Raw genomic sequence first — 25,409 nt, 5'->3', positions numbered from 1 at the left:
AGTAAAATCAGAGCTTTTCCCCTAAATTTTGTAAACAATAAGGAATTTTATCCAAATGACCTAATGATGAATCTTCATGAAGTTTAGCACAAATATAGATCACTATAGGGCAGTGGAGCAGCAGGTGCAACTTTTGTCAGGATAACTTCAGTAACCAGAATTACTGCCCTTAAATTGTTTTACCATCTATAAATTTCTATATAACAAAGTAATCCATTCATGGAATTTCATGAAATTTAACACAAAAATAGTCACTACAGGCCTATGGCGCATGCACATCTTTCATCAGGATCACTTTAGTTACTGCGGAGTAACTTTTCTTCAATTGTTTTAAAATTAGTAAGTTCCCACAAAACAAAGTAACCTCTTGATTGATCTTCGTGGAAATTAATGCAAATATTATTGGTTTTAAACAGTGATTTAGAGTTGATTCATAGGTGCACAGATTAGTAAAGTTAACACTCCCTATCAAGAGAGTTATTAAAAATGAAAGTCTGTATAAGTATGCGAGCTTGTCAAGGTATTTGGTTATTGTATATCACTTGCATGAGTTGGCAGACCCAGGAGTAAACAGTAAGTCTGGAGACTGCATCAGACGTGTGTCAAGTATGTCTTTAAATGAACGCGAAATGTTAGTAGTACAGATGAACTTAAAGCTGATGAAAGCTGTAACGGGGCTAAACCTTACATACGCTATGCTGTGGCCTCTATAAACCATATGAATTATTTAAGGAAACCGAACGTCAGGTTATCAGAATTGGTGGGGTTGATTTGGAGTGTAGCCATAGTTTTAGGGATCAGTCGTTGTTGTACATATATTATTGCAACATTAACACTGTCGGACAGTGCAAGAACACTGAACAAACACAACTGAATGTTGCATCCATTCGTATCAAAATACGTAGATAGATCTCGCAATGAATGAAATAGATCGGTTTGCGAATTTGGAACCATTCACCGAGGGAACGAATGCTCTCTCCCAAGACAATGGGACTAACGATATGAACTACTATCTAGTACATACACAAACCGTTAAGCTTGATTTCGCGACAATATAGCTTAGTCATGGAAACCCTTGCTTCAATGAGTTTTGTGATTTTGAAAGTGTCTTGATTTGCAGTGTAGCGCTTCCGCTAGCGTAATACATTTGGCGTTCAGGTTCGATTCATTTTATACCATGACATCGCTTAATTTTCCAACCACAACGCTCATTTCAAGTGTTATTAAATGCAGGAAAAATCATCCATTTAAGGTAGTTCTGCACGTTCGGATAATTATTTTTCTACAGAGTAAAATTCGATTAAACCGTATTTTTCAAAACTTCTGAATATACTTAGACAATTCGTCAAATTAAAAAGAAAGGGTCATGTTCTTGATTTCTTGCTAGACCGTTTTGAAAAGAATGTAGCTAACGCAAGTTTTCATATTAGGAGTCTATGGGAAAACCACAATTTTGGTGAGATTTTCGCAAATATTTTCTACAATGTAGATTTTACTGTAACGTCCCAGAGTCGTAAATCAACTTATGGGCTATAATATGATGAAACACAATGTATAGGTCCGTGTGCTTGATTTTGATATATTTGCCCATGATTAAACAGACACGCGCATTTCAAGTTGTTAGGAGATCATTTAGAATTATTTAACCAGTCAACATTTGTAACATCATAATATATCTTTAGAAAAGTAGTGACGAAGTCTTATGATACCTTTACTATTGGGCTTCCATTAATTCGCTTCCGTATACCTGTCCTGGATTTATTCTACTTGATGACGTTGCAGAATTACTTCCGGTTAACTACATTGACGTGACTACACCGTCTGTTTCTTTATTAAGTATTTTTGTTTTGTTTGAAATCATACGTAGAAAGGTCACCAAAACCTTATGATCATTAAATGGACATTTGTCTGTCTATCTTCCAATGTAAAATAGCTCATTGAATTTTACCTTTTAACTGTTTAAAGTAGCTTTATAAAGTTACTTTTGTTTTCCGTATGACGTTATTGTAAAAATGTTTCGAATATTTTAATTGTGTTCAAAGAATGGTAATGAATTTATTATGTTAAGATAATAAAAAAAAGTCATATAGGTAATTAATTTCGCACTAAATACGCAATGCTTCGTTCTCAACAACTTTTAGGAAGCACGTCCAACACTTGATTGAATGTAAAAAAATCGTGGCCTATCAAAAACGCCTTGATGTATCTATGACATGACCAACAAATTAAACTAAATTTCCCTCTGTCTTGAACCTGCATTTTATAACACGTACACGGAAATTAAAAAATCGAAAACGAACAAAAACATATTGCGGACGTTAATGACTGGAAATATAATAGGGTTGTTATAACAGTAGCTTAAGCTGGGATGCTGCATTCGGCTCGAGTGAATTTTGCCTGGCCGGGTAACACGAGACGCACAAGCTCCGATCTAGCCTCTGTTATAATGACCCGTTAATTATATACCTCCACTGTTTGTTTTGCCGTTTTGTTATGGAAGGCATTTTCAATTTTTTAACAGTTTTAATTGTTGAAATGTACCCGAGGGTAGGTTTTGTGTGTGCTATTTATAGAACTGTGTCATTTCATGCATATTAAATGAAAGTCGTTCGGCAACATACAATACAAAAGGTACAATACGGATTTTTTCTGCCTGTTCGTATTTTCTTGTAAACTATAAGCCGTATTTTTGACAGAATCTATATAGGTGTATAACAAAACAAGATCTTTTCATCAGCTAATCAAGGGATGTCATGTTTGTGAAAAGTCTATATTAATATTTCTTAATCTGTTAATCTCTTTGCATAACAAGGAAATAATATGAGAAATGGTGCAATACGTAAATATCTATTTGTCTGTACAAAGGATATTCAAAACAGCGTAGCCACTTTAACTCAGAAATTATTCTCAAATAAAATGTCTTTACATGAGATATAAAAATTGCCTCTATTATCTGCATTATGTAGAACCATTAGCTTTGTATTTTCACTATATACTTTGGACTGTAATTATGAATAATCGCGACTGTCCCTGTGCTGTCGCCTCTTTCTTGCAATGTGGAGTTCAGTTAAATATTCAAACCTGTGGCATTTTAACTAAATACTAATTTCTTAAGGTATTAGGCCCATAATAGAGTACCTCCTTTTTGAAGAATATTCAATTCCTACCATAAACCTACTTTGACAGCAATTTTCAGGGGGGCGAAGGTTCAAGCCCTACTGGGACCATATTTTTTTCCTTGTTTTCCCTTTTTTCTAGTAGTTTTTACTTCTTTCAAGACTTGTTATTGATTTATTGTACAAAAATGGAAAAAAAAATCATTTGATATGCGATTTCTTGCTGTTAAAAGTGAATTTACCTCTTAAAAACAGAAGGGGTAGAGTTAGACATCTTTAAAAATACTGAGTTACGTGCGGTAAAAGTTCTCTATTTTGCCTTCATTCTTTAGATTACATATTGTGGAAGAAATGTAGGTAGGTTTTATTTCTGCCCCAAGGTTATTTTTGAATGAAGTGAGCAAAATTCAAAATAGACCCGCAGGATTCGACCATAATTTTTCAATATTGGAGTTGGAATTCTGTCTGATTAAATCCGTTTACTCGAGGCACCCTAGATAAAATGATATTGACAGTTTTTATTTTTAAGTTTTATGATTGTTTACCAATAGTTTGATGTTTCTTTCATAAAAAATAATGGAATAATAAATTCTCTGAAAACGTTTTGGATAAAGGCCACCACTTTGAAATTTCTCCCTACTTGAGCTTTAGGAAATACCATAAAATACACAAAATTTATAAAAAACGGCATGGTAAAAGTTTTTAAAAATTTGCATATAAGTGCGAAGCATGGTCAACTGTAAGAATATACCAAGCAAATGCCATTTTTAAACATTACTATTAGGGGCCTAATACCTTACATGGACTGGTCTCCAGATCGTTCGAGAAAATTAATGCTATATTTCTTATAAATGCTTTGAAACACATGAAAATTAGTTGTTTTAACTACTTTTTACGATGAAAATCGAAAAGCGTTTGTAACGCTTTACTCGAGGTATAATGCCTTGATTATAAATATCTATATTTAATGCACACTACACACTAAATCCTCCAAAACATTTTGGTAACGACAGCGGAAAACTTTATTGCCGCGGCGGTCCAGGTTCCATTCCCGACGCGGTCATCTTTCTTTCTTGACTTGGCATTTTTAAAAACTCATATTCTAATGTTCATAATATGACCAAACTTCAATTTGAAAGAAAAATATTTTTTTATTCAAAATCTGGAGATCAGTGCCTTTAATGGCATGGGCCCTAAGTCATCAAACTTCTTACAATAGTTAAATCTTTACTTCATGCGTTAATTTAACAATTTCACACACTAATTGTTATGGTTTCACTGCATTGTCTATTAATATATTACGTGGATGATCGATATATTAAGATCACAGACACTTGGGGTCAGGACCCCGCTACCCACCCCACTCTCCTCCACCCCTGGTTAAGTTTAGCGAATATTTTTAACATTTTACAAATATTGAGCATAGGTGACGATCATAAAACGCATTTTGTTACATTTCAGCGTGTTGTACAAAAAATGCATTTTACCATCAATGCTGTCAATATCTGAAGATTTGAAACAGTGCACTGACAATGGGAACACTTCCCTGTGAATTGATCGTCGCTTTGTATAGCGTATGTAATAAACCGGGTACCAAAATTAATCCGCTTACGACTATATTAAACCAGATTATCACTTCATTCGATCGCCAATAGTCCAATTTTGCGGAAGACGGTAACGGACAAAAATTTGGAAAGCACGTAACTGCATATCTTTGTGAGTACTTTATAATGATTTAAAAATCTTAAAAATTCTCCTATTCATGAAACAAATATTATTGAAAAGCTCTTTGTTTTCGTTGCATCAAATAAAATGTGGACGACACAGAGACACTCGAGGTGTATGTATATATGAAAATACCTGTCCCGTCCAACCATATAACCCTTTTGCAGAGACGTTGACATATTAGTGTGGTATGTCAGGATACGAATTATATGACCCAGGGAGGTGCCTACGCCTTTAGTATCTTGAACATTGAAATGGGTCCTATCCCTAAGGTGACTATTTCTTAGACTAGCTGACAAACGAAATTGAATGTCCTTTGTTAAAACGTATAGCTGGTGAGACCAAATATCTCATATACAGAATTTTCCTCTGGCTACCCTGCCTAAATGATTCGTGTACCAATGATTCGTAAATTATTTTAATTATGGGCTAGACAATTTCAGGGATCAGGCAAATCACTAAATGTTTCAAACTAACAATCTTAAATAGCTCAAACTCCTATAGGCTGGAGACTCTATTTGACTGGTCGTTTTGTTGAAGTTCCCGTCAGACAAAGTCTTTGAATCAACAACATACGAGTTCTATCGCATAGATGCTCGGCCTCTGTCCTCTTAATTGAAGTTACAACTCTGTATGAATGCCCTTACTCCTGGATGCTCAGCGCCTATATGCTGTCACATGTAGCATTCAACTACCATATAGGTATATCCCCTATGCATTGGCTGTACTTCGCCAGTAATACTGAACCGTCTATAAGCTGGAACTCTCTTACTATCTCAGTAGATTACAAAACTCTGGGTGTCTGTCTCAGCTTTCCGATGCTCAGCCTATATCTGCTATCGTCTATAGCATTCAGCTCCCCTTAAGGTAAAACTCCTATGCGCTGGCCCTATAGCTCGAAACCTTGTTGAAATTCTACAACCCTTCATTAGTCTATGAACTTCAAACGTTTTCTTTTTAATAATTTATCCGCCCTGACAGGGTAACTGCAATAGTCTCCTTATCAAGGTACTGGGATAAATTATTAGTTGAATCCTTGACGTGTCTTCTTCTACCGCTGGATACCGAATGCCTTCTCTGTCATCCATCTACCTATTTATACCCCAGCAGAAGTGCTATTTTTAGAACTTGTTTCTGATTGGTCCAAATTTAAACATAACGTTTTGCAACGAGTACTTGCTCTATCAAATATCTGGTTCCCTTTAACTTTTGTATATGACATAATATGTGATGCTTGGATCCAGCTATCAGCATAATGAACCCAAATCAGCCATAAATGACCCAAATCCTTTTATTAACAGTACTTCAACGATAAGAGAAATTAGACCAAAACTAACAATTTTGACCTTGGTATGCCATCTCCCTCATTTTTGAGTCGGCTAAACGCTGAAAGTGTTTGACGAGTCCTTGCTATCTCCCGATTTCTCATTCTCATTGAATGGTCTCACAACACAGTGAAGTGATGTAATTCCATTAAATTGTCTATAATTTCAAAGAGTTCATTGTTCGGATGAAGTTCAGTTATGTCAATCCCATTTGCTATGACAAATATACGATGTAATCTGTCAACTTTATGACTTGTAATTGTGCAAGACTCGAATAAAGCCACGTATTTTCTTCCGCGGTAACTCATTAAGCATAAACACGCATAACGATTCTGCGGGATTTGGTAATAAATTTGCGCATACGATTATGATGACTAATTTTATGCCCTTTTGTCACAGAAAAGCAACTATGATGTTCACAAATTCAAATTAAAACTGCATATAAACTTATAAGCCAAATTATCCATTTGTTACCCTGTCCGTTTCAAAAAATAATCTTTAAAATCATTGAGCAAATAACAAATTTATTATGCTGTGCATTTTATGAATTGCGCAGGCTTACCAAGCTTGCGTAACATCCAGCGAAAGACAAAATATAGTTCCAGAACATACTGCTAGTATTTTATTGAGTCGGGTACCTCTGAAAGCATTGGAATGCCTCTTATCAAAGGGTTTACCACATCGATGAAATTAAATTATGACAGCTTCATTTTAAATGACCCGAAAAAGATATGTGCAGTACGTTAGTTCTTCCACGAGACTTCGCGGATGAATCCTAATTACATTCTGGACACTTGTCGGCGAACACGCGTGACCTGTTTATAACAACGCTTCTACGACTTTGCGTGGGTTGAATTTTGCAGCCAGTAAGCGGATACATTATCGGGAGAAGAAGCTCTTACTGGTTTGTTTAATTACTGCTGATTTTAAAAATGATTTTATTTCTTACTTTTCGAGAAATAAACAAATCGGCGAAACATTAAATTTTATTTTCTTGTAGTTTTTTTTAAATCGAAAGTAGATCGTGTATGTTGGACTGCTTTGTCGAAACGAAACAACTTTTTAGCTCACCTGAGCACGAAGTGCTCAAAGGTGAGCTTTTGTGATCGCCCTGTGTCCGTCGTCCGTCGCCGTCCGTCATCAATCGTCCGTCGTCGTCGGCGTCAACAATTTGACTGTTAACACTCTAGAGGGCACAAATTTGAGCCAATCTTAATGAAACTTGGTCAGAATGTTACCCTCAATAAAATCTTGGACGAGTTCGATATTGGGTTATCTTGGATCAAAAACTAAGTCACCAGGTCAAATCAAAGGAAAAGCTTGTTAACACTCTAGAGGTCACAGTTTTGGCCCAATCTTAATGAAACTTGGTCAGAATGTTACTCTCAATAAAATCTTGGACGAATTCAATATCGGGTCATCTGGGATTAAAAACTAGGTCACCAGGTCAAATCAAAGGAAGAGTTTGTTAACACTCTAGAGGATACATTTTTGGCCCAATCTTAATGAAACATGGATAGAATGTAACCCTCAATAAAATCTTGGACGAATTTGATACTGGGTTATCTGGGGTCAAAAGCTAGGTCACCAGGTCAAATCAAAGAAAAAGCTTGTTAACACTCTAGAGGTCACAATTTGGGCCCAATCTTAATGAAACTTGGTCAGAATGTTACCCACAATAAAGTCGTGGACAAGTTTAATATTGGATCATCTGGGTTCAAAAACTAGGTCACCAGGTCAAATCAAAGGAAAAACTTGTTAACACTGTAGAGGCCACATTTATGACTGTATCTTCATGAAACTTGGATAGAATGTTAATCTTGACGATCTCAAGGTCCAGTTTGAATTTAGGTCATATGGGATTAAAAACTAGGTCACCAGATCAGATCAAAGGAAAAGCTAGTTTACACTGTAGAGGCCACATTTATGACCATATCTTAATGAAGTTTAGTCAGAACGTTAGTCTTGAGGCTGTATAGGTCAAGTTTGAATTTGGGTAATGTGGGGTCAAAAACTAGGTCACTAGGTCAAATACAAGGAAAAGCTTGTTTACACTGTAGAGGCCACATTTATTACTGTATCTTTATGCAACTTTGCAAGAATTTAATCTTGATAAACCTTAGGTCAGTTTCGAACCTGGGTTATGTCAGGTCAACAACTAGGTGACCGAGTCAGATCAAAGATAAAGCTTGTTAACACTGTTGAGGCCACATTTATGACTGTATCTTTATGAAACTTGGTCAAAATGGTAATCTTGATATTCTCAAGGTCCAGTTTGAATCTGGGTCATGTAGAATTAAAAACAAGGTCACCATGTCAATCAAAGGAAAAGCTAGTTTACACTGTAGAGGCCATATTTATGAACATATCTTAATGAAACTAGGTCAGAATGTTAATCTTGATGATCTATAGGTCGAATTCAAATCTGGATTAGGTGGGGTCAAAAACTAGGTCACTAGGTCAAATCAAAGGAAAAGTTTTTAACACTCTAGAGGCCACATTTATGACTGTATTTTCATGAAACTTGGTCAGAATGGTAATCTTAATGATTTCAAGGTCCAGTTTGAATCTGGGTCATGTCGGGTCAAAAAATAGGTCACTAGGTCAAATTAAAAGAAAAGCTAGTTTACACTTTAGAGGCCACATTTATACCATATCTTAATGAAACTTGGTCAGAATGTTAATCTTGATGGTCCTTAGGTCAATAGGTCAGGTGAGCGATACAGGGACTTCATGGCCCTCTTGTTTGATGAAATGATTTAAATAAGAGGTAATTTCACCGTAAACTTAAATGTCAGATACTGCCAATTGCTGCTAAACTGCCTTCGTATCACCACAATTTGTAAAACGTATTGTTGAAACTGGAGATTTTGAAAAGTGTAATCGTATCCGGATAAAATATTTTGGGTAAATATCGAGCTGTGTTATGAAATTTTAACATTCAAGTAACAGACATGATAGATATTCTTGTAACAGAAATGATTCTAGAATTTATTTTTATAACACATACATAGAATCTATATCCGACTCATATTCTAGTCCTGAGGCATGATCTGAAAGTAAAAATATGAAGTGACCGTCATTCATACTTTGGATATTGTAATACTATAAAGAATCTAGGTAATATTTAGAAATTGAAACATAAAATTTTCAGTTAGAAATCGCACCAAAGGCTGTATCAAGGGTCTACATACTCAAATATTTATTGTGGTGATACCCCAAACCCTACTTGCAGGATGGGGTATCCTCCCACACCCTCCCCCCATATTGCCACTTTACAGTTTGATACATTTGCCCTTTTACCACCTGCAACATTTAAATATCTGACTGCAATTCAAAGCGGGAAGGAACACCCCTCCCCACACCCACCCTGCTATCGACCACGTAAAAATGGCTCGAACATTTTTTCAGCCCAACCTGGGCCTGTCTGTCTACATGAATCAAAATGGATAGTTGTAAGTGCATGGACTTAGGGATTACTGACATGGTTTTGAAGGGGTTAACAGGTCTGAAATAGAATAAATGATGGTTTTAATTAAAATAAGAACTGCATTTATTAATATCGGTTATCATTTCCGAAATTGGTAGCTAGTCCGTGTAACTTTCCTTAGTTTCGAATGCGCAATTTTCCGGTCAGTGTAAACATTCGTGACACTATATATTGACTCTCAGCAACATGTACATATCTCTAAACGCAAAAGTAAGTATACTTTAAATTCACATAACTTATAATATGATTGAACAATACCTAATATATGACACGGTTATCGCCAATCCCGTTATCTGTAAAATATCTGAACAGTTCTTTCGTCCATCCGTTACAAATTGTATGTGGCAATCCGCGCTGTAAAATTTTAATATATAAATTGTTATATTCAAATGTTATCATGTGCGAATATATACCAGCCGATAATTGCCTCTTTTGGCAATGCCGGAGGCAAATATTTACTGGAAAAATATATATAGTCATGGGCAGTATCTTAGTGTCAGCTGTCAAATTGTAGTTTGTACTTTCAACATTTTTATTTCTGCGAACCACTCTTCAATTTTAGAGAAATATATTGGGTTTATTAATAAATACTTGTATAATTTCAATCAGTTTTACACGTTAGGCATCGATTGAATGTTCATATCATTTATTGTAACAAAATCTCTGTTGAGTTGGGGGGGGGGGGAACTAAAAACAAACTGAAACTGGTAGACTATACTACCAGTACATCAATCATTAGCCGACTCTCAGGACCTTCAGGCCTTTGATTATTAATATAAACGATGTATTTTTCAATGTGTACAGCAGTTTGGTTTTAAAAGCCTCTGTAAACCTGTCTTATTGCACCATTAACATTTGCAAGAATGTTCATGATGTTTCGTATTTGGGCGAAGATCCGCATTTGCTGTACTGGATAAGAGTCCGGGTATATAGAATGATCGCTTAAAGCTTATTTGCAATACGGAATCTTTTACCCGCATCATTTGAAACGGTTTGTTAACGTTTCTTGCAAAACATAAACATTTGATTTTATCTGAACTTAACACTCTATATCGCAGATTTTACAGCAGGTATATTCCTCAATTCTAACATGAGAAATTTACGTGATACTTACCAGAGTACGTTCATTTATTTATTCCCGCTTTCAGAGATGATAATTCTAAATTTTAATTTTCCCGCCGGCAAAACATTGTTTTATTCTCAGAAAGTAAATGGCAACTTATTACATAGGGGGGCACAACCGTTATCGGAAAAATTCGGGTATAATCGGTAAGTGGCTCAGTTACCCGGGTGGCTCAGTTACCCGAATTTACCCTATATGAATTGAATTGCATATGCATGTGCACATTCTGCATGTCTAAGTTTTAGGTTATTCAGGTAATTTTGAAGTGTTTTTATTGTATAATATAAGTAGCATGTATATTGTAGTGTCATATTCCATTAAGGTATACTTTGTGAGACAGACACCATTTTCTATATGCACTGAAATGTTTTGCCCTAGCACGGACCATGCGAAACTCCAGGGTAAGTTTCAAAACCTAATGGCGCTATTAAAGCATATTTAGCCACTATGCCACTATTTTATGTCATGTGTAAAAGGTTATGGTTTATATTGTTACGGTATTATCTTTTCAATAACTTTGACATGTCACTGTGATAGTAAAATTATTCATAGACGATTTTGTGAGGGTAATTTCTTTTAGTGAACGCGATGACCTAACACTTAAATGGATTGAATTGCATATGCATGTGCTCATTCTGCATGTCTAAGCTTGAAATAATTCAGGTAATTTTGAAGTGTGTTTATTGCTTAATACAAGTGTCATGCATGTTGTAGTTATTCTTCCATAAAGAGATCGTCAGCATTATCACCATCATCATCACCAATTTCATGATCCTCATCATCAGTACTAGAGCAAATATTGGAGTCAACGGGTATAAAAAGTTCATTTAACACCTCAGAAGGTATGAACTCATTCTTACAACAGCTACAATCAGGCAATGCAGTTTTAAATTCAGCATTGTAAAACTCAGAAAAGAGACGTGGATGCTGTTTAATTAAAAAATGTCTGAAATGTTTCACTTGCAACTACTCTGCAGAAACTGCACGACCTAATGCAGCACCTATTTGACCAGGCATGTTTGCATCTTCACAATCACTTGTGACTAATGAATAGTGATACCAAAAGTAAGAATTAGAGGAAATTAAAGTCTTTTTGAAAATGTTATTCTAGAAACAGGGTTTATTTTCGTAAATAGGTACCTACTTAAGTTAACAGTTAATCTTTGTTTTGGAAAATGAACAACAACTTGATTAGGAAGAAGTTCTGTAACTCTACCAGTGCTACCATTGACGAGTTTCTCACTTAAATTCACGACCAGCATAACAGGACATCTATTTTTAATTCCTAATGTTTTGGGTGCTTGAAATGTTTCTAGGCAATAAGAATCACCCTCATCTTCATCTTCATATACTTTTAAAACACCTGACACAGTTTGCAATTTGTCACGATTAAAAAGGTTCGTCTCGTAACACCGCGAAAAAAGATGCATAGTGTTTTCATTTTCTTCAATATTTTTAAGTCTTTTTTTAAAATAAAATCCAATGAACTTTGTGTTAAATTTCCCTTTTCAAGATCATTAACGCAAGATATAAGGTTTTCATCATTTTGGCTAAACATTGTTTCAAGATTTATATGATGAGGCAGAGCGGATGAGAATATTCAGATTCAAAACAGAATTTACCACATTCGCCGTATAACGAGTCTGAAACAGTGGTGTGGGGGGGGGGGGCGTATGACGAGTCTGAAACAGGGAGGGGGGAGGGGTTGAGTTGGTTAAAATCACTTGAAAATATTACCTGTATTCCATTGAAATACCTGTCGTTTTTTCTTACTCATCTGCACACCTGGTCAACAGATTCAAATAACCTTTTGTACTAAGCATAGAACATTCATCATCGACAAGGATTTCACATGTCTCTAAACGTCGTCTTGTAGCTACACATGTCTCATCATTGCACACAAGCCATATTAGTTCTTGTATCGCAATCTCCCCATCACCAAACCCATCGTAAATGTTATGTGCGTTGTCTGTAAATGTTCTATATATACGATTTTTTAAGTTTAATTAAATTTCGAACTAGATCATAAGTCGACGCAGACTTTTGAGGATGAGACGGGGCGGTTTAACCTTTGAATTGTAATCACGCCGACTGGTAGACAATTGATTCCGTGTCCATGTTAAGGACGCTCGCTACGGTTTCGGATTTTTTTTCTCAACAATAGATTTTGATGAAATGTTCTGTATTAAAAGATCATGTAATGATGTATTGAAAAATGAAATAAAAATACTAGGTCACCAGCTTTGTTTCAATCTAATTTGCCCCTAGATATGGTGCTATTTTTAACATTTTTCAAAATTTCTATACTCCTAAAATATATTTCAGTAAAGTACAATAACCAGCATAAATTTGATATCTAAGGATTTTTATAACGGAAAACAATATATCTATATGAAACATGCCCAAAGAAATCAAAAGAAAATGATTTTGTAAAGAAAGGAATACTTGTTCAGCAGACCCAAGGGCTATTTTGCATATTTTTGTCAATTTTATGTTGGTACTTCTGCTATTTTATCGAGTTTCACATAATAGAATTTAATCAAACTCTGCACATACCTTTGGTTATGACTACCTAATCTAAAACAAAAAGAAAAGTGATAGGTCACCATATTAGATTTCTAAATGACTTAGAGATATATCAAATTATCAAACGGCAGATTTCTTAATAAGCGGATTTTAACGTGTTTCTGAAGTATTTTGATTCATATAACGATGTAAGTTTCAGCCTTTCTCCGAACAAAATCTATAGTTTACGAATACGAATGTACGGTATGGGTACGGCACGGGATTAGAAACAGCTAGACTCAATGCAGAGTTGGAGCGCCGGTATAAATTACAGACTCCAGTATATGCCGGACTGAAGCAATTTGAACTAAAAGTATCACTTGCCCCTCAGGTGCCCGCTCGTGATGAAATAATGCACGGAGGGGCACCTGGGGTCTTCCTCCACTATTCAAAAGCTGGAAAGTTGCCATATTATGACCATGTGTCGGTGCGACGTTAAATAAAAAAAAATTAAAAAATGAACTAAAAGTTCTTTAAATGTATATATTTTGTAACCATGGTGATACTAACCCTAACCTCTAGTCAGTATATCATACATAATATACACTAAATGCATGCGAACATGCAATGATTTGCGCATTTTTGCTGTACGCGACATTAGATAATCACTTCCGGGCATGCGCAAAAGACCGCTCGAGTAGAAGGTGTCACCCAGGTATTGAAGTACTTCCGGGTCGTTGTATCCTAGGAAATAGTTTATAGAAATTTTGAAGTTCCCAATTTAACGCTATCTCTACTTTGACATGTTAAATTCTAAATGTATTTATTGATAATGTGTACATTTTTTGTCATTTCTGATGTCTTTAACAGTTGTTTTATGTGTGTTTTTCAGGACTAAATTTTTGTGCAGAAGGATTAAAAAACTACACCAGACTGGCAGCCATGGCAGATGTCAGTGGGAAATTTAAACATGGACTAGATAATTTGATGTGTTGCAAAAAAGTTCATTGTTAATGGTGGTGTTTTTCTGTGATATATTGACTGGGATAGTATTACTCTTCAGAAATACAGAGCTGTCAATGCTGCAATTTTGTTTTGAAATTCACAGTCCATGTCCAAAAGTGCTTGTTTTACTATACAGCAAAGAAGGAGAAATTGTACTGGGCCGACACCAGAAACACAACCAAATTGGCAAGGTGTTAGGGTAAATATCGACCCGTCCGAAAAATCTATCGCGAGAGCGCCTTTAATAATGCAATATTATTTGGTATTCCTTTTTATAATATTATGACGGCACATTTTGTATCTTTATAATTAAGTGAGTTCTTATGAATTTTACTTGAGAATAAATTTGCAGTATAAAATCCTCACGGTATAATACATAGAATGAATTCAATACATTGAACACTCAAAGTGGACAGGTATGAAACTTTGCCAGGGATTACAACAAATACTTTCACTCAACGCTCGAATTTCAGATATACAAAAGGCGCTATTATTTGTATAAGATTGCAACTGTAGATAAGAAAGACCTATGGAAATGTTATAAGTGTATTGAAAATAAAATTTTGTACCTTCTTTGACCTGGTTTACTAGTCATGAGGTATCTAGATGTAATTATTTAAACTGAGAGCCACATTCCGCACTCAGACTCTGGTAAATTACAGTTACCTATACTATATAATTACAATGTACTGAATTTTACTTGAAAATGTAAAAGACCAATGTATCATTCACATATTTTTGCTCTTAAAATAGTGTCATTATGCACCTCAAAAGAGGAACTTTCACATTTTATTCTTGTAGCTGTATTAATTACGGGATTACATGTACTTGATTATTAATGGCAAACCTGTCTGTCAGTTTTGAATGATACTTTCAAAACGGGATAAATGAAAAAAAAATCAATAAACAATCAAATGAACAATAATGAGAAAAAACATTTCTGATAAAAACCTAACTATTCGTCTCTGTAGAAATTGTTCTTGAAATGCATAAAATAAAATGCGTTCTGGCTGGGTACATACTGGCTACTTTGATAATTACCAGTTAGTATATCAACGTACTTTTGTTGTTCATTGCAAATATATAGTATACATGTAAAGTACATATTCCTGACAGATAGATAATCACAGCAGGCCAGATGGTCAAGCTGGAAATGGATGGTCATGTTTGCTTCCAGTAATCACTGGGTAATAAAACAAATGAAATGATGATTAATAACCTGACAATAAGCTACATGTTATGACCACCGACCGCTACGAACACATCCCTTTAAAGATCAGTGGATATTTCTATGAGTTTTAAAAAATGGATTGATTTTGTTAAAATTCTTATATTTTGAGCTTTTATGATGTTTTTCAATGGTCTTTGCTGCTTTTGGCCAAATTTTAGACCAGGACACGGTCATAACTGGTCCAAACCCAAGGTATCTGTGAATTCATCGCTAACCACTGGCACTTTTCTGCGATGCGCTGCGTTAATTCCTCGCAATACATCGCAATCGCATAATTTATTGCTTTTGGTCGTGTTGTAAGCTGTAAAATATATTACGGGGATGCAGGAAAAACAAACACGCATTCCCGTGACTCTTAAAAGTGTTTGCGCTAGGGTCAAATCGTGGGGAAACACGGACTTTGAAAAATCCGCGATCCAGGGACTGTACATTGGATGGACTCTATGATTCCCAATGTCCAAAATATACAACATTGAGTACAAAAGCATTCCGTAACACGGAATTTTTACTTACAACCCTTGATATGACGCTACACCTCCAAATAACCATGGGTCAGACCTATTTATACGTATTTAACATTTAGATTTCAACATTATTGCCATAAAGTTACAGATATCAACGTATTTTATCTTGAGACGTTTGCTTCAGATGTAGCATATCGATATAAAATGTATTTAACGTTATTAAACATATGAATTAATTGTGTATATAGAGCTATATTCATAATTTAATGCCATCAAGTAACAGTCGGCGGTTTTCTTCTTGTAGGATACATATATCATGTGTTTAGCTATTCATGTTTTAGGTGTTTATTAATTTAAACCTAATGCAGAGTGCCATTATTACACATAACCTTATATTTTTATCATAAACTGTATATAGTAATTGTTCAATGAGATAGTCAAATCAACATTAGACATTAAAGCGAAATATTGTATTTTTAGCTATCATAAAAAATATTGATCGCAGTTAACCCTTATCACGTAAGTATGATGTTGAGAAGGCTACATAATATTTTATCTCGTAAATTGTTTATGTTTAATTACATTACAAGTTCATTCAGTTGAAACGGGTAGAACATTTACGCAAATCAAATAGAAACATGAGATATATCATATCGAAATAAGTGTTTATACATAAAATGTACTTGTAAACGTTTCACTTGCGTGCAAAATGGAAGCAATATTAATGAGTTTTCTTTTGGTCGTATTAGTTGTGTCAAGTGCATTTTCTTGTGGACCAGATGGAATATGCTTGTGTGAGGCTTATAATCAGATGGATTGTTCCAAAACAAAGTTACCGATGTCAGAAGTATGTGGATTTATAAGAAACTCATCTATTTTCAATGTTTCAGTCCTGCGTTTGGAGCTGAACGATTATCAAATGATAAAAGAGTTTGACTTGGGAGGATGTGATGAATTGAATGAGTTGTATCTGGGACAAAATGAAATAAGCTCTATAGAAAACGGTTCGTTTGCCAGATTTGATCGTCTTGAGCTACTTGATATAAACAACAACAGTTTGGCTATATATGATGGAACAGTTAAACAAGGTTTTAAATTTCCGGTAACAACAAAGACTCTTAAGCTGAATGGTAATTCGAAAGCAGATACAAGTGGACAAGCCTCATATCCGGATTTATCTTATTTAAGTAACCTTGAAGTTCTGTACATGGATGGTCTGAAGAACAAAATGCTTCCAGAGTCCTATCGCATGATTAAGACATTACAAAATCTAGTTCTTTCTGGATTGAACGGAAACTGTAATATCTCTGTAATTACAAACTCTACATTGCAAAATCTTCCTCATGTGAGAACTTTGAATATGTCTTCTTGTAACATAGAAAATATATATGCCGGGGCATTTAAAGGCATGCAATATTTAGAAATATTAGATTTATCTAAGAATTTACGCCTTGGATTTCGCATGTTGGAAAATATTTCATATAGCTTACAGTTTACTAGAATCAAATCGTTAAACTACTCTAAAGTTTATAATACGTTTGGTATGGGAACTCAGTTGAAACTTCGAGATGCTTGTTACCTTTGGAATACAACATTGAATGAACTTGTTTTAAACAGTAACCGGATTCAGTTAGCTCAAACAAATTCGTTGATTCTTGTTCCAAGAAGTTTAAAAATCCTCCGCGTAGAAGACAATAAATTTACGTTTGCACCTTATCTCTTACAATTGGCGTGTATGGTTAATTTGGAGGAAGTGTATGCTAACGATCAAAATAGCGCTCATAATCCTCTTTTGTATGAAAAGGAACCCATTGAAAACTACAGCGAAACTATGAAAGACGATTCTTATTGTCCGTATATGCAGGCTGAGTTCTTGCGAAATATAAGCAAAAACACTGAATCTTGTCCTTATTTTAAAAATAACGATTTACATGGGTTAAAAATCTACCCATATTTTCCAAAGAACTTAAAAATAGTGGAATATGCTCGTAGTAATTTGAAATATAATATCACAAAATTTCTAGTTTTGCCAATGTCAAACGCGATTGAATATTTGGATTTTTCTGACAATATCCTTTATGCATTGACAGGGCCTATAGGACCATTTCCAAAAATGAAATATCTGTATTTATCTCGAAATTATTGTTCACATATTGGAGTTGGGTTTTTTGACAACTTTAAAGGTGTTGAAAATCTCCAGCTTTAAGGAAATTTCCTTGGATTAGTTTTTTCAAATGAGCACTATGGTCCCGTGATATTTGAAGAGTTAGTGAATGTCAAAGTTTTGAACTTGTCATCAAATATCATATCGTACTTACCACCAACAGCATTTACAAAAATGACACAGCTAGAAACATTAGATTTAAGTGTGAATGGCATCGAAACTTGGACTATTGATGTAAATACATTAAACAATTTGGTACATTTAAATCTGAAATCTAATTCTTTTCACGCGCTCCCTACTGTACTTACAAACAAACTGGAATCAAACGCTAAACTGATAGGTAAAAAGTTCACAATTGATCTTGCAAACAATTCATTCACAACAAACTGTGACGAAAAAGTGTTTTTAGAATGGATGGTGAAACATAGAGATAATATGCTTCACTTTAAAGATTACACATTCCGCAACAAAACAGGCGCGACACTTTCAGTTGAACAATTTGTTGAAGCCGTTAATAAACTTAATACAGAATGTCGCTCGTACACAGCTGTAATTGTTTTCAGTTCAATCGGCGTCTCAGTATTTCTTTCAATTGCTGTTGGAGGTATCATCTACAAGAACCGATGGAAATTAAGATATTTAATGAGGATAACTAAAATCAGACAATTTGGCTATAACAGACTTTATAATGATCCGAATGAAGAGTTTACATATGATGCGTTCATATCTTCTGCAAATGAAAACCTACGTTTTATACTGGACAAAATTACTCCGCGTATGGAGGAACAGGAAATGAAGTTGTGTTTACATGATAGGGACTTTTTACCTGGAAACAATATTGCAGACAATATCCTTGAAGCGATAAGAAACAGCAGAAAAACTGTTGTAATTCTATCAAAAGAATTCTTGAAAAGCAAATGGTGCTTATATGAGTTCAATATGGCGAGGATGGAAAGTATTTATTCTCGAGGGGGTGAAAATTGTCTTGTAGTTGTTATGTTAGAAGATGTCCCAACCAGAAATATGACCACTGAAATGTTGCAATGGATAATTTGTTTGTTTGTTTTGGGTTTAACGCCGTTTTTCAACAGTATTTCAGTCATGTAACGGCGGGCAGTTAACCTAACCAGTGTTCCTGGATTCTGTACCAGTACAAACCTGTTCTCCGCAAGTAACTGCCAACTTCCCCACATGAATTATCAGAGGTGGAGGACTAATGATTTCAGACACAATGTCGTTTATCAAATAGTCACGGAGAACATACGCCCCGCCCGAGGATCGAACTCGCGACCCCGCGGTCCGTAAACCAACGCTCTTACCTACTGAGCTAAGCGGGCGGGCTTGCAATGGATAAAGTCCAATACGTATATAGAATACACGACAGAAGAAGGAGAACTACTTTTTTGGGATAATCTCACGGAAGCGTTAAGGGAATGATTATATGCTATCAAATAGTATAATATTATTAATCAAGGGTTTTGATATTGGTCTTGTACGAGGGTTTTCGTATTGGCCAACGGTTGTATCAAGATACATAGATAGATCTCGCAATGAATGAAATAGATCGGTTTGCAAATATGGAACCATTCCTCGATGGCGTCGATGCTCTTTCCCGAAACAATGGGGCTAACGATATGAACTAGCTTCAAGCACACAAAACGTTAAGCTTGATTTCGAGATAATATAGCTTGGTCTTTGAAGCCCTTGCTGAGCTGACTTTTTGTGATTTTTAAAATGCCTTGATTTGCAATGCGTCGCTTTCGCTTGACTCATTTTATACCCTGACATTGTTTTATTGTAAAACCACCACGCCTATTTTCAAGTGTTCTTTTATGCACGGAAAATCACCCACAAGGTAGTTCTGAACGTTCGGATAAAAGTAGAATTTTATTAAACCCTAACTTTTCAAAACTCCTGCATATTAGATAGCACTTAGAAGATAACTTAGAAGATTCGGCAAATAAAAAAGAAAGGGTCGTGTGATTGTTTTCTTGCTAGGCTGATTTGAAAAGAACAGACATAATGAAAGTTTTCATTTTGGGAGTGTTTGGGAAAATCACAATTTTGATAAGGATTTTACCATGTAAATTTTACTGAAACTTCTCGGGTCGTAAATCAATTTAATGGCTAAAGTATGTTGAAATACAATGTATAGGTTTGTTTGCTTACTTTGAGATATTTGCACACGATTAAAGCATTTTAAGTTTTCAAGTCATCATTTAAAATGATTTACCCAGTCAACATTTTTAACATCATATTCTAACATGGCTCGAATTGATTTCCAGTTAAACAAAGAAGAAAATCAAGCTCTGTATATTCTGCGATAAACAACGGTTGACGCGCGAGAGCATTATGACTTCAATTATGACGTCAAATTGCCGCATGACGTCCGATATATTACTCCTCGCGTAAATGAAGCCCAGCATAATATTTATTAAAATATATCAATGAGCATGTCAGAATGAAAACAATCAAGGCCTTCTTGTGATTTATCGTCTAATTTACCACGGTTCATCGTTCAGATGCTTCAGTATTTAACCACTCGGGCTAACGCCCTCGTGGTTCAATTCCTACGCATCTGAACTCTGAACCGTGGTAAATCAGACGATAAACCACTCGAAGGCCTTGATTATTTGTTAAATATATCTTTAGAAAGGTAGTAACGTTATCAATTTGATATCTTTACATTATGATCATCAAAATATACATTTTAATTTGTCTGGGGCCGTATTCATAAAGCATTTTTAGTATAAGTATAAGAAATTGATTATTTACTTAAGTATTACTTAGTTTAGAAATTTATTTTACTTAAGTATATTTGTTATTCATAAAACAACTTAATAAGTAATTCATGTTTTTAATTGTGGACCAACACATTAAAAAAACAACATTAATTTCAGACAGATACAACATGCACAATTATGTTTAAAGTGCTTTTATCTGAAAACAACACTTTAATCGTACTCACCACGCTATTTTATTTTCTGACTTAAGTCATTTCTTACGTATCTTAAGTTTTAGCTGTTTTATGACTAGAACTTAAGTTTTTACTTAGACTTAAGTTGAAATCACCACAAACTTAAGTAAAATCTTAAACTTAAGTCAAAACTTATACTTAAGATGCTTTATGAATACGGCCCCTGGTCTATCTTTTAATATAAAATGCATTATAAATGTCTACTTCTAGCTGTATAAAGTTACTTTTGTTTTCCGGTAAAAATGTTACAAATGTTTACATTATGGTTACTGATAGGTAATGAATTTTTAATGGTGGTATGTTTAGGACATACATTTATCTTTTTGAAAGAATAAATTATCTTGAGCTCACGACATCTTATCTCGAGCGCTTGACAACTTATCTCGTGCGCACGACATCTTATTTTATTCTTATATTAGGGCCCTTTGTGTGTGTTTAGGTCATCAATAAGAACAAACGAAGAAGTAGATAATTAGGGTCCCGCCTATTCAGATGTTATTTAAACTTCCTACAAGTACAAGTGTATCAGCAGTGCACATAATTGGCCATATATCTTCAAAAGTGAAAAATTTTAATGATGCTTACTGCATGTTAAAATAACAACAAATCGCAGTTCGACTGATAACATCAGTTTACACATGGTTTGAAAAGTTATAAAATTGCATGCATACTTTAAGGGGAAACGGGGAAATTCTTTGATATATGGGCGAATCCTACATACTAAAACTTTATTTTCTCAAGGACTTAAATTCATTCCTGATTCATAATGAAATTTTGCTGTTTATTAGTTTGTGTTTTTATAATACTAACCCGTAAAACGGTTTAAATTATAAACGAAACAAAAGCAAAAACGGTGACCGTCGTATATTTTTACTAAATGATATGAATATACACAGTGGGCCTTGCCATATATATACAAAGAAACAACAGGGTTTACAAGTGCAATAGACCTAACTGTAACCTATGTAAACAAATAGAAGAATCTAATTCATTTAACTTTAATGGGAAAATATTTTACGTGAATGAAAATATGTCCTGTGATGTGAAAAATGTAATTTATGTTATGACGTGTAATGGCTGCCATGAATATTACATAGGTCACACCGGAGACAAATTAAGAACTAGAAGAACAATTCATTCTCAACAAATTAGAGACCCGTCGGTAAGACAATAACCTGTCAGTAGCCATATAGACTTTTGCTGTACAACAGAGCCAAAATTTACAATATTCCCATTTTATAAAATGAAAACTAACAGTTTATCAGCTAGATTAACAAAAAAAAAAAAAAAAAAAATACTTTTTTGACTGTTTTAAACCGAAATTAAACATGCGGAACATTTCACATGATACGGATTAATAAATAACATTGTAACGTCATTAACTCCCCTGTTTGACGTCGAAATTACGTCCCTTGTTTCCTTGACGTCAACGTCATTTCTATTGAATTAATTCCCTTTCTCTTATTGTTATATATTTAGACACACTGATGAGCCATTCACGGCGAAACTAGTTTGTGCCTTTTATATTAAAATTTAAGAAAAACTAAGCGAGCGTGTGACGTCATTTTATAATTTTACGATATATATATATATATTTATATATATATATATATATATATATATATATATATATATATATAGGATGTCGTTCGCACGAGATAAGATCTCGACAGATAAGATGTTGAACGCTCGATATAAGATGTTGTGCGCTCGAGATAAGATGTCGTGCGCTCGAGATAAGATCTCGACAGATAAGATGTTGTGCGCTCGAGATAAGATGTCGTTCGCACGAGATAAGATCTCGACAGATAAGATGTTGTGCGCTCGAGATAAGATGTCGTGCGCTCGAGAAAAGATGTCTTGCTATCGAGATAAGATGTCTTGTGCACGAGATAAGATGTCGGACGCTAGAGTAAAGATGTCGAGCGCTCGAGATAAGATGTCGAGCTCTCGAGATAAGATGCCGTGTGCACAAGATAAGATGTCGAGCGATCGAGATAAGATGTCGTGCGTACGCCATAAGATATCGAGCGTTCGAGATAAGATGTCGTCCGCATAAGATAAGATGTCGTGTGCTCGAAATAAGATGTATTGCGTACGAGATAATTTAATCTTAAAATAAGTGCACATGTATGTCCTCAACATACCACCGTCATTTATCGTGTTAAAATGGCATATATTCATTCTATTTTTAAATGACATATATTTGCACCAGTAAAGGTCTTAACTTTCGCACGAAATAGACAATTATTCGTTCTCAACAGCATTTAGTAGGCATGTTCGACACTGAATTGGACGTTGACAAAAGTATCGCCTATCATAAATGTCTTAACGTCTGAAGGACACGGTCAACGAATCAAAATAAATTTCCGTCTGTCTTGACCCTGATTCTTTATAACACGTACAAGGAAGTTAAAAAATCGAAAAAGAATTAAAACATAGTACGGGCGTTAATGATAGTGAAAATATAACAAGATCTTTTCAGCAGTTTATCAACAGATGTTATGTTTATGAAAAGTCTGTATTAATATTTCTTTATCAGTTAATCTCTGAGCATTACCAGGAAGTCATTTATACGTAAATGTCTATGGCCTACTCACTTTAACTAGGATATTTAGTCTTCAATAAATTGTCATTAATTCAGATATAAAAATCGTCTGTATTATTTGCATTATGTAAAACCATTAGCTTTGTATTTTCACTATTTACTTTGGATTGTAAGTATGACTGTGCTGGTGCTGAAGACTCTTTTTAGCAATGTGGAGTTCAGTTAGATATTTAAACCTCTGGCATTTTAACTAAATAATGAGTTCTTATTGTTCAGAGTCCATATTGACCAATCGTCTTGCAGTTCAATGAAAATGTCAGCTAAACGATCCATAGAAATATTTTTTAAAAATGCTTCAATCCGGTCTTCGTGACTTTTTATACGCCCGTTTGAAGAAACGGGATGTATTATGGGAACGCCCCTGGCGGGCGGGTGGGCTTTAGGCGTCCACAGTCTTTGTCCGGAGCATATCTTCTCCATGCATAGAGGGATTTTGATGAAACTTGGCATAGTTGTTCACCATTATGAGACGGAGTTCCATGTGCAAGAACACGGTCCCTAGGTCTAAGGTCAAGGTCACAATTAGTGGTCAAATTCAAGAATGACTTTGTCCGGAGCATATCTTCTTCATGCATGGAGGGATTTTGATGAAACTTGGCACAATTGTTCACCATCATGAGATGGAGTGTCATGCACAAGAACCAGGTCCTTAGGTCTAAGGTCAAGGTCACACTTAGAGGTCAAAGGATACAAGAATGAAATCTTTGTTGGGAGTATTTCCACTCATGCATCGAGGGATTTTGATATAACTTGGCACAAATGTTCACCACCACGAGACGGAGTGTCACGCGCAAGAATCAGGTCCCTAGGTCTAAGGTCAAGGTCACACTTAGAGGCCAAAGGTCAGATACAAGAATGACTTTGTCCAAAGCATTTCTTCTTTATGCATGGACGGATTTTGATGTAACTTGGCACAATTGTACACCATCATATGACGAAGTGTCATGCGCAGGTCCCTTTTTTAGAATTACTTCCCTTTGTTGTTACTATAAATAGCTTTTATTGTAACTTTTTCATTACTAGTCATAGGGAAAAATCGAGACCACTTTTCTGTAGTACAACATGCATGTTACATCCAATTTTGAGGTGTATTTTGACCTATCCCTACCTGGTAAGGATTTTTGTGTGGACATGCAATTTTTTGGGGGGATTTTTTTTTAAATTTTTTTTTAAGATTAACTTCCCTTAGTTGTTACTATAGATAACTTATATTGTAACTTTTTTTATAATTGACCGTAGGGAAAAACTAAAACCACTTTTCTGGGGTACAACATAGATGTTACTTCCAAATTTTAGGTGTATTTTAAGGTATCTCTACCTGGTAAGGAGTTTTTATGTGGATTTAGAAAAACAAAAGAATTACAATAATTACTAAACAACCACAAAATTAAAATTCCATTTGCAAATACAGGTGCTAGTGTAAATAAATTTGCTGTGATGGGCGTATATTGTGACATTCTGGCACACTTGTTTCCTACTAAAATGTTATATGAATATGGGTCGAGGAAAACAATAAAATAAATGGTGCATGATGTGAAAAATTTGGTAGATGTTCAATATTGCTGATTTCAGTGGCATCTGCGGTATTCGGGGATGGGGGGGGGCGGGGGAATAATTTCTGTTAAATGTTTCCAGTAGCTGTACGGTTACAACACTAAAATTACACTGTACTCAAA

The 25,409-nt window shown here is 34.9% G+C and overlaps 1 protein-coding gene across 1 annotated transcript; it reads left to right on the top strand.

Moving 5' to 3' along the window:
• The first annotated feature begins 16,662 nt into the window (after positions 1–16,662).
• Positions 16,663–22,673, top strand: LOC123562018 (toll-like receptor 4). The gene is made up of 3 exons (XM_053524760.1): positions 16,663–18,169; positions 18,200–19,202; positions 19,476–22,673. The coding sequence occupies exons 1-3, from the start codon at positions 16,694–16,696 to the stop codon at positions 19,583–19,585; spliced, it is 2,589 nt and encodes an 862-aa protein (XP_053380735.1). The 5' UTR covers positions 16,663–16,693; the 3' UTR covers positions 19,586–22,673.
• Positions 22,674–25,409: the final 2,736 nt, after the last annotated feature.

Source organism: Mercenaria mercenaria, chromosome 2 (assembly GCF_021730395.1).
Source record: "Mercenaria mercenaria strain notata chromosome 2, MADL_Memer_1, whole genome shotgun sequence".
Lineage (NCBI taxonomy): Eukaryota > Metazoa > Mollusca > Bivalvia > Venerida > Veneridae > Mercenaria > Mercenaria mercenaria.
The sequence above is the reverse complement of the archived record's forward strand: the minus strand, read 5'-3'. Positions and strand labels throughout refer to the sequence as shown.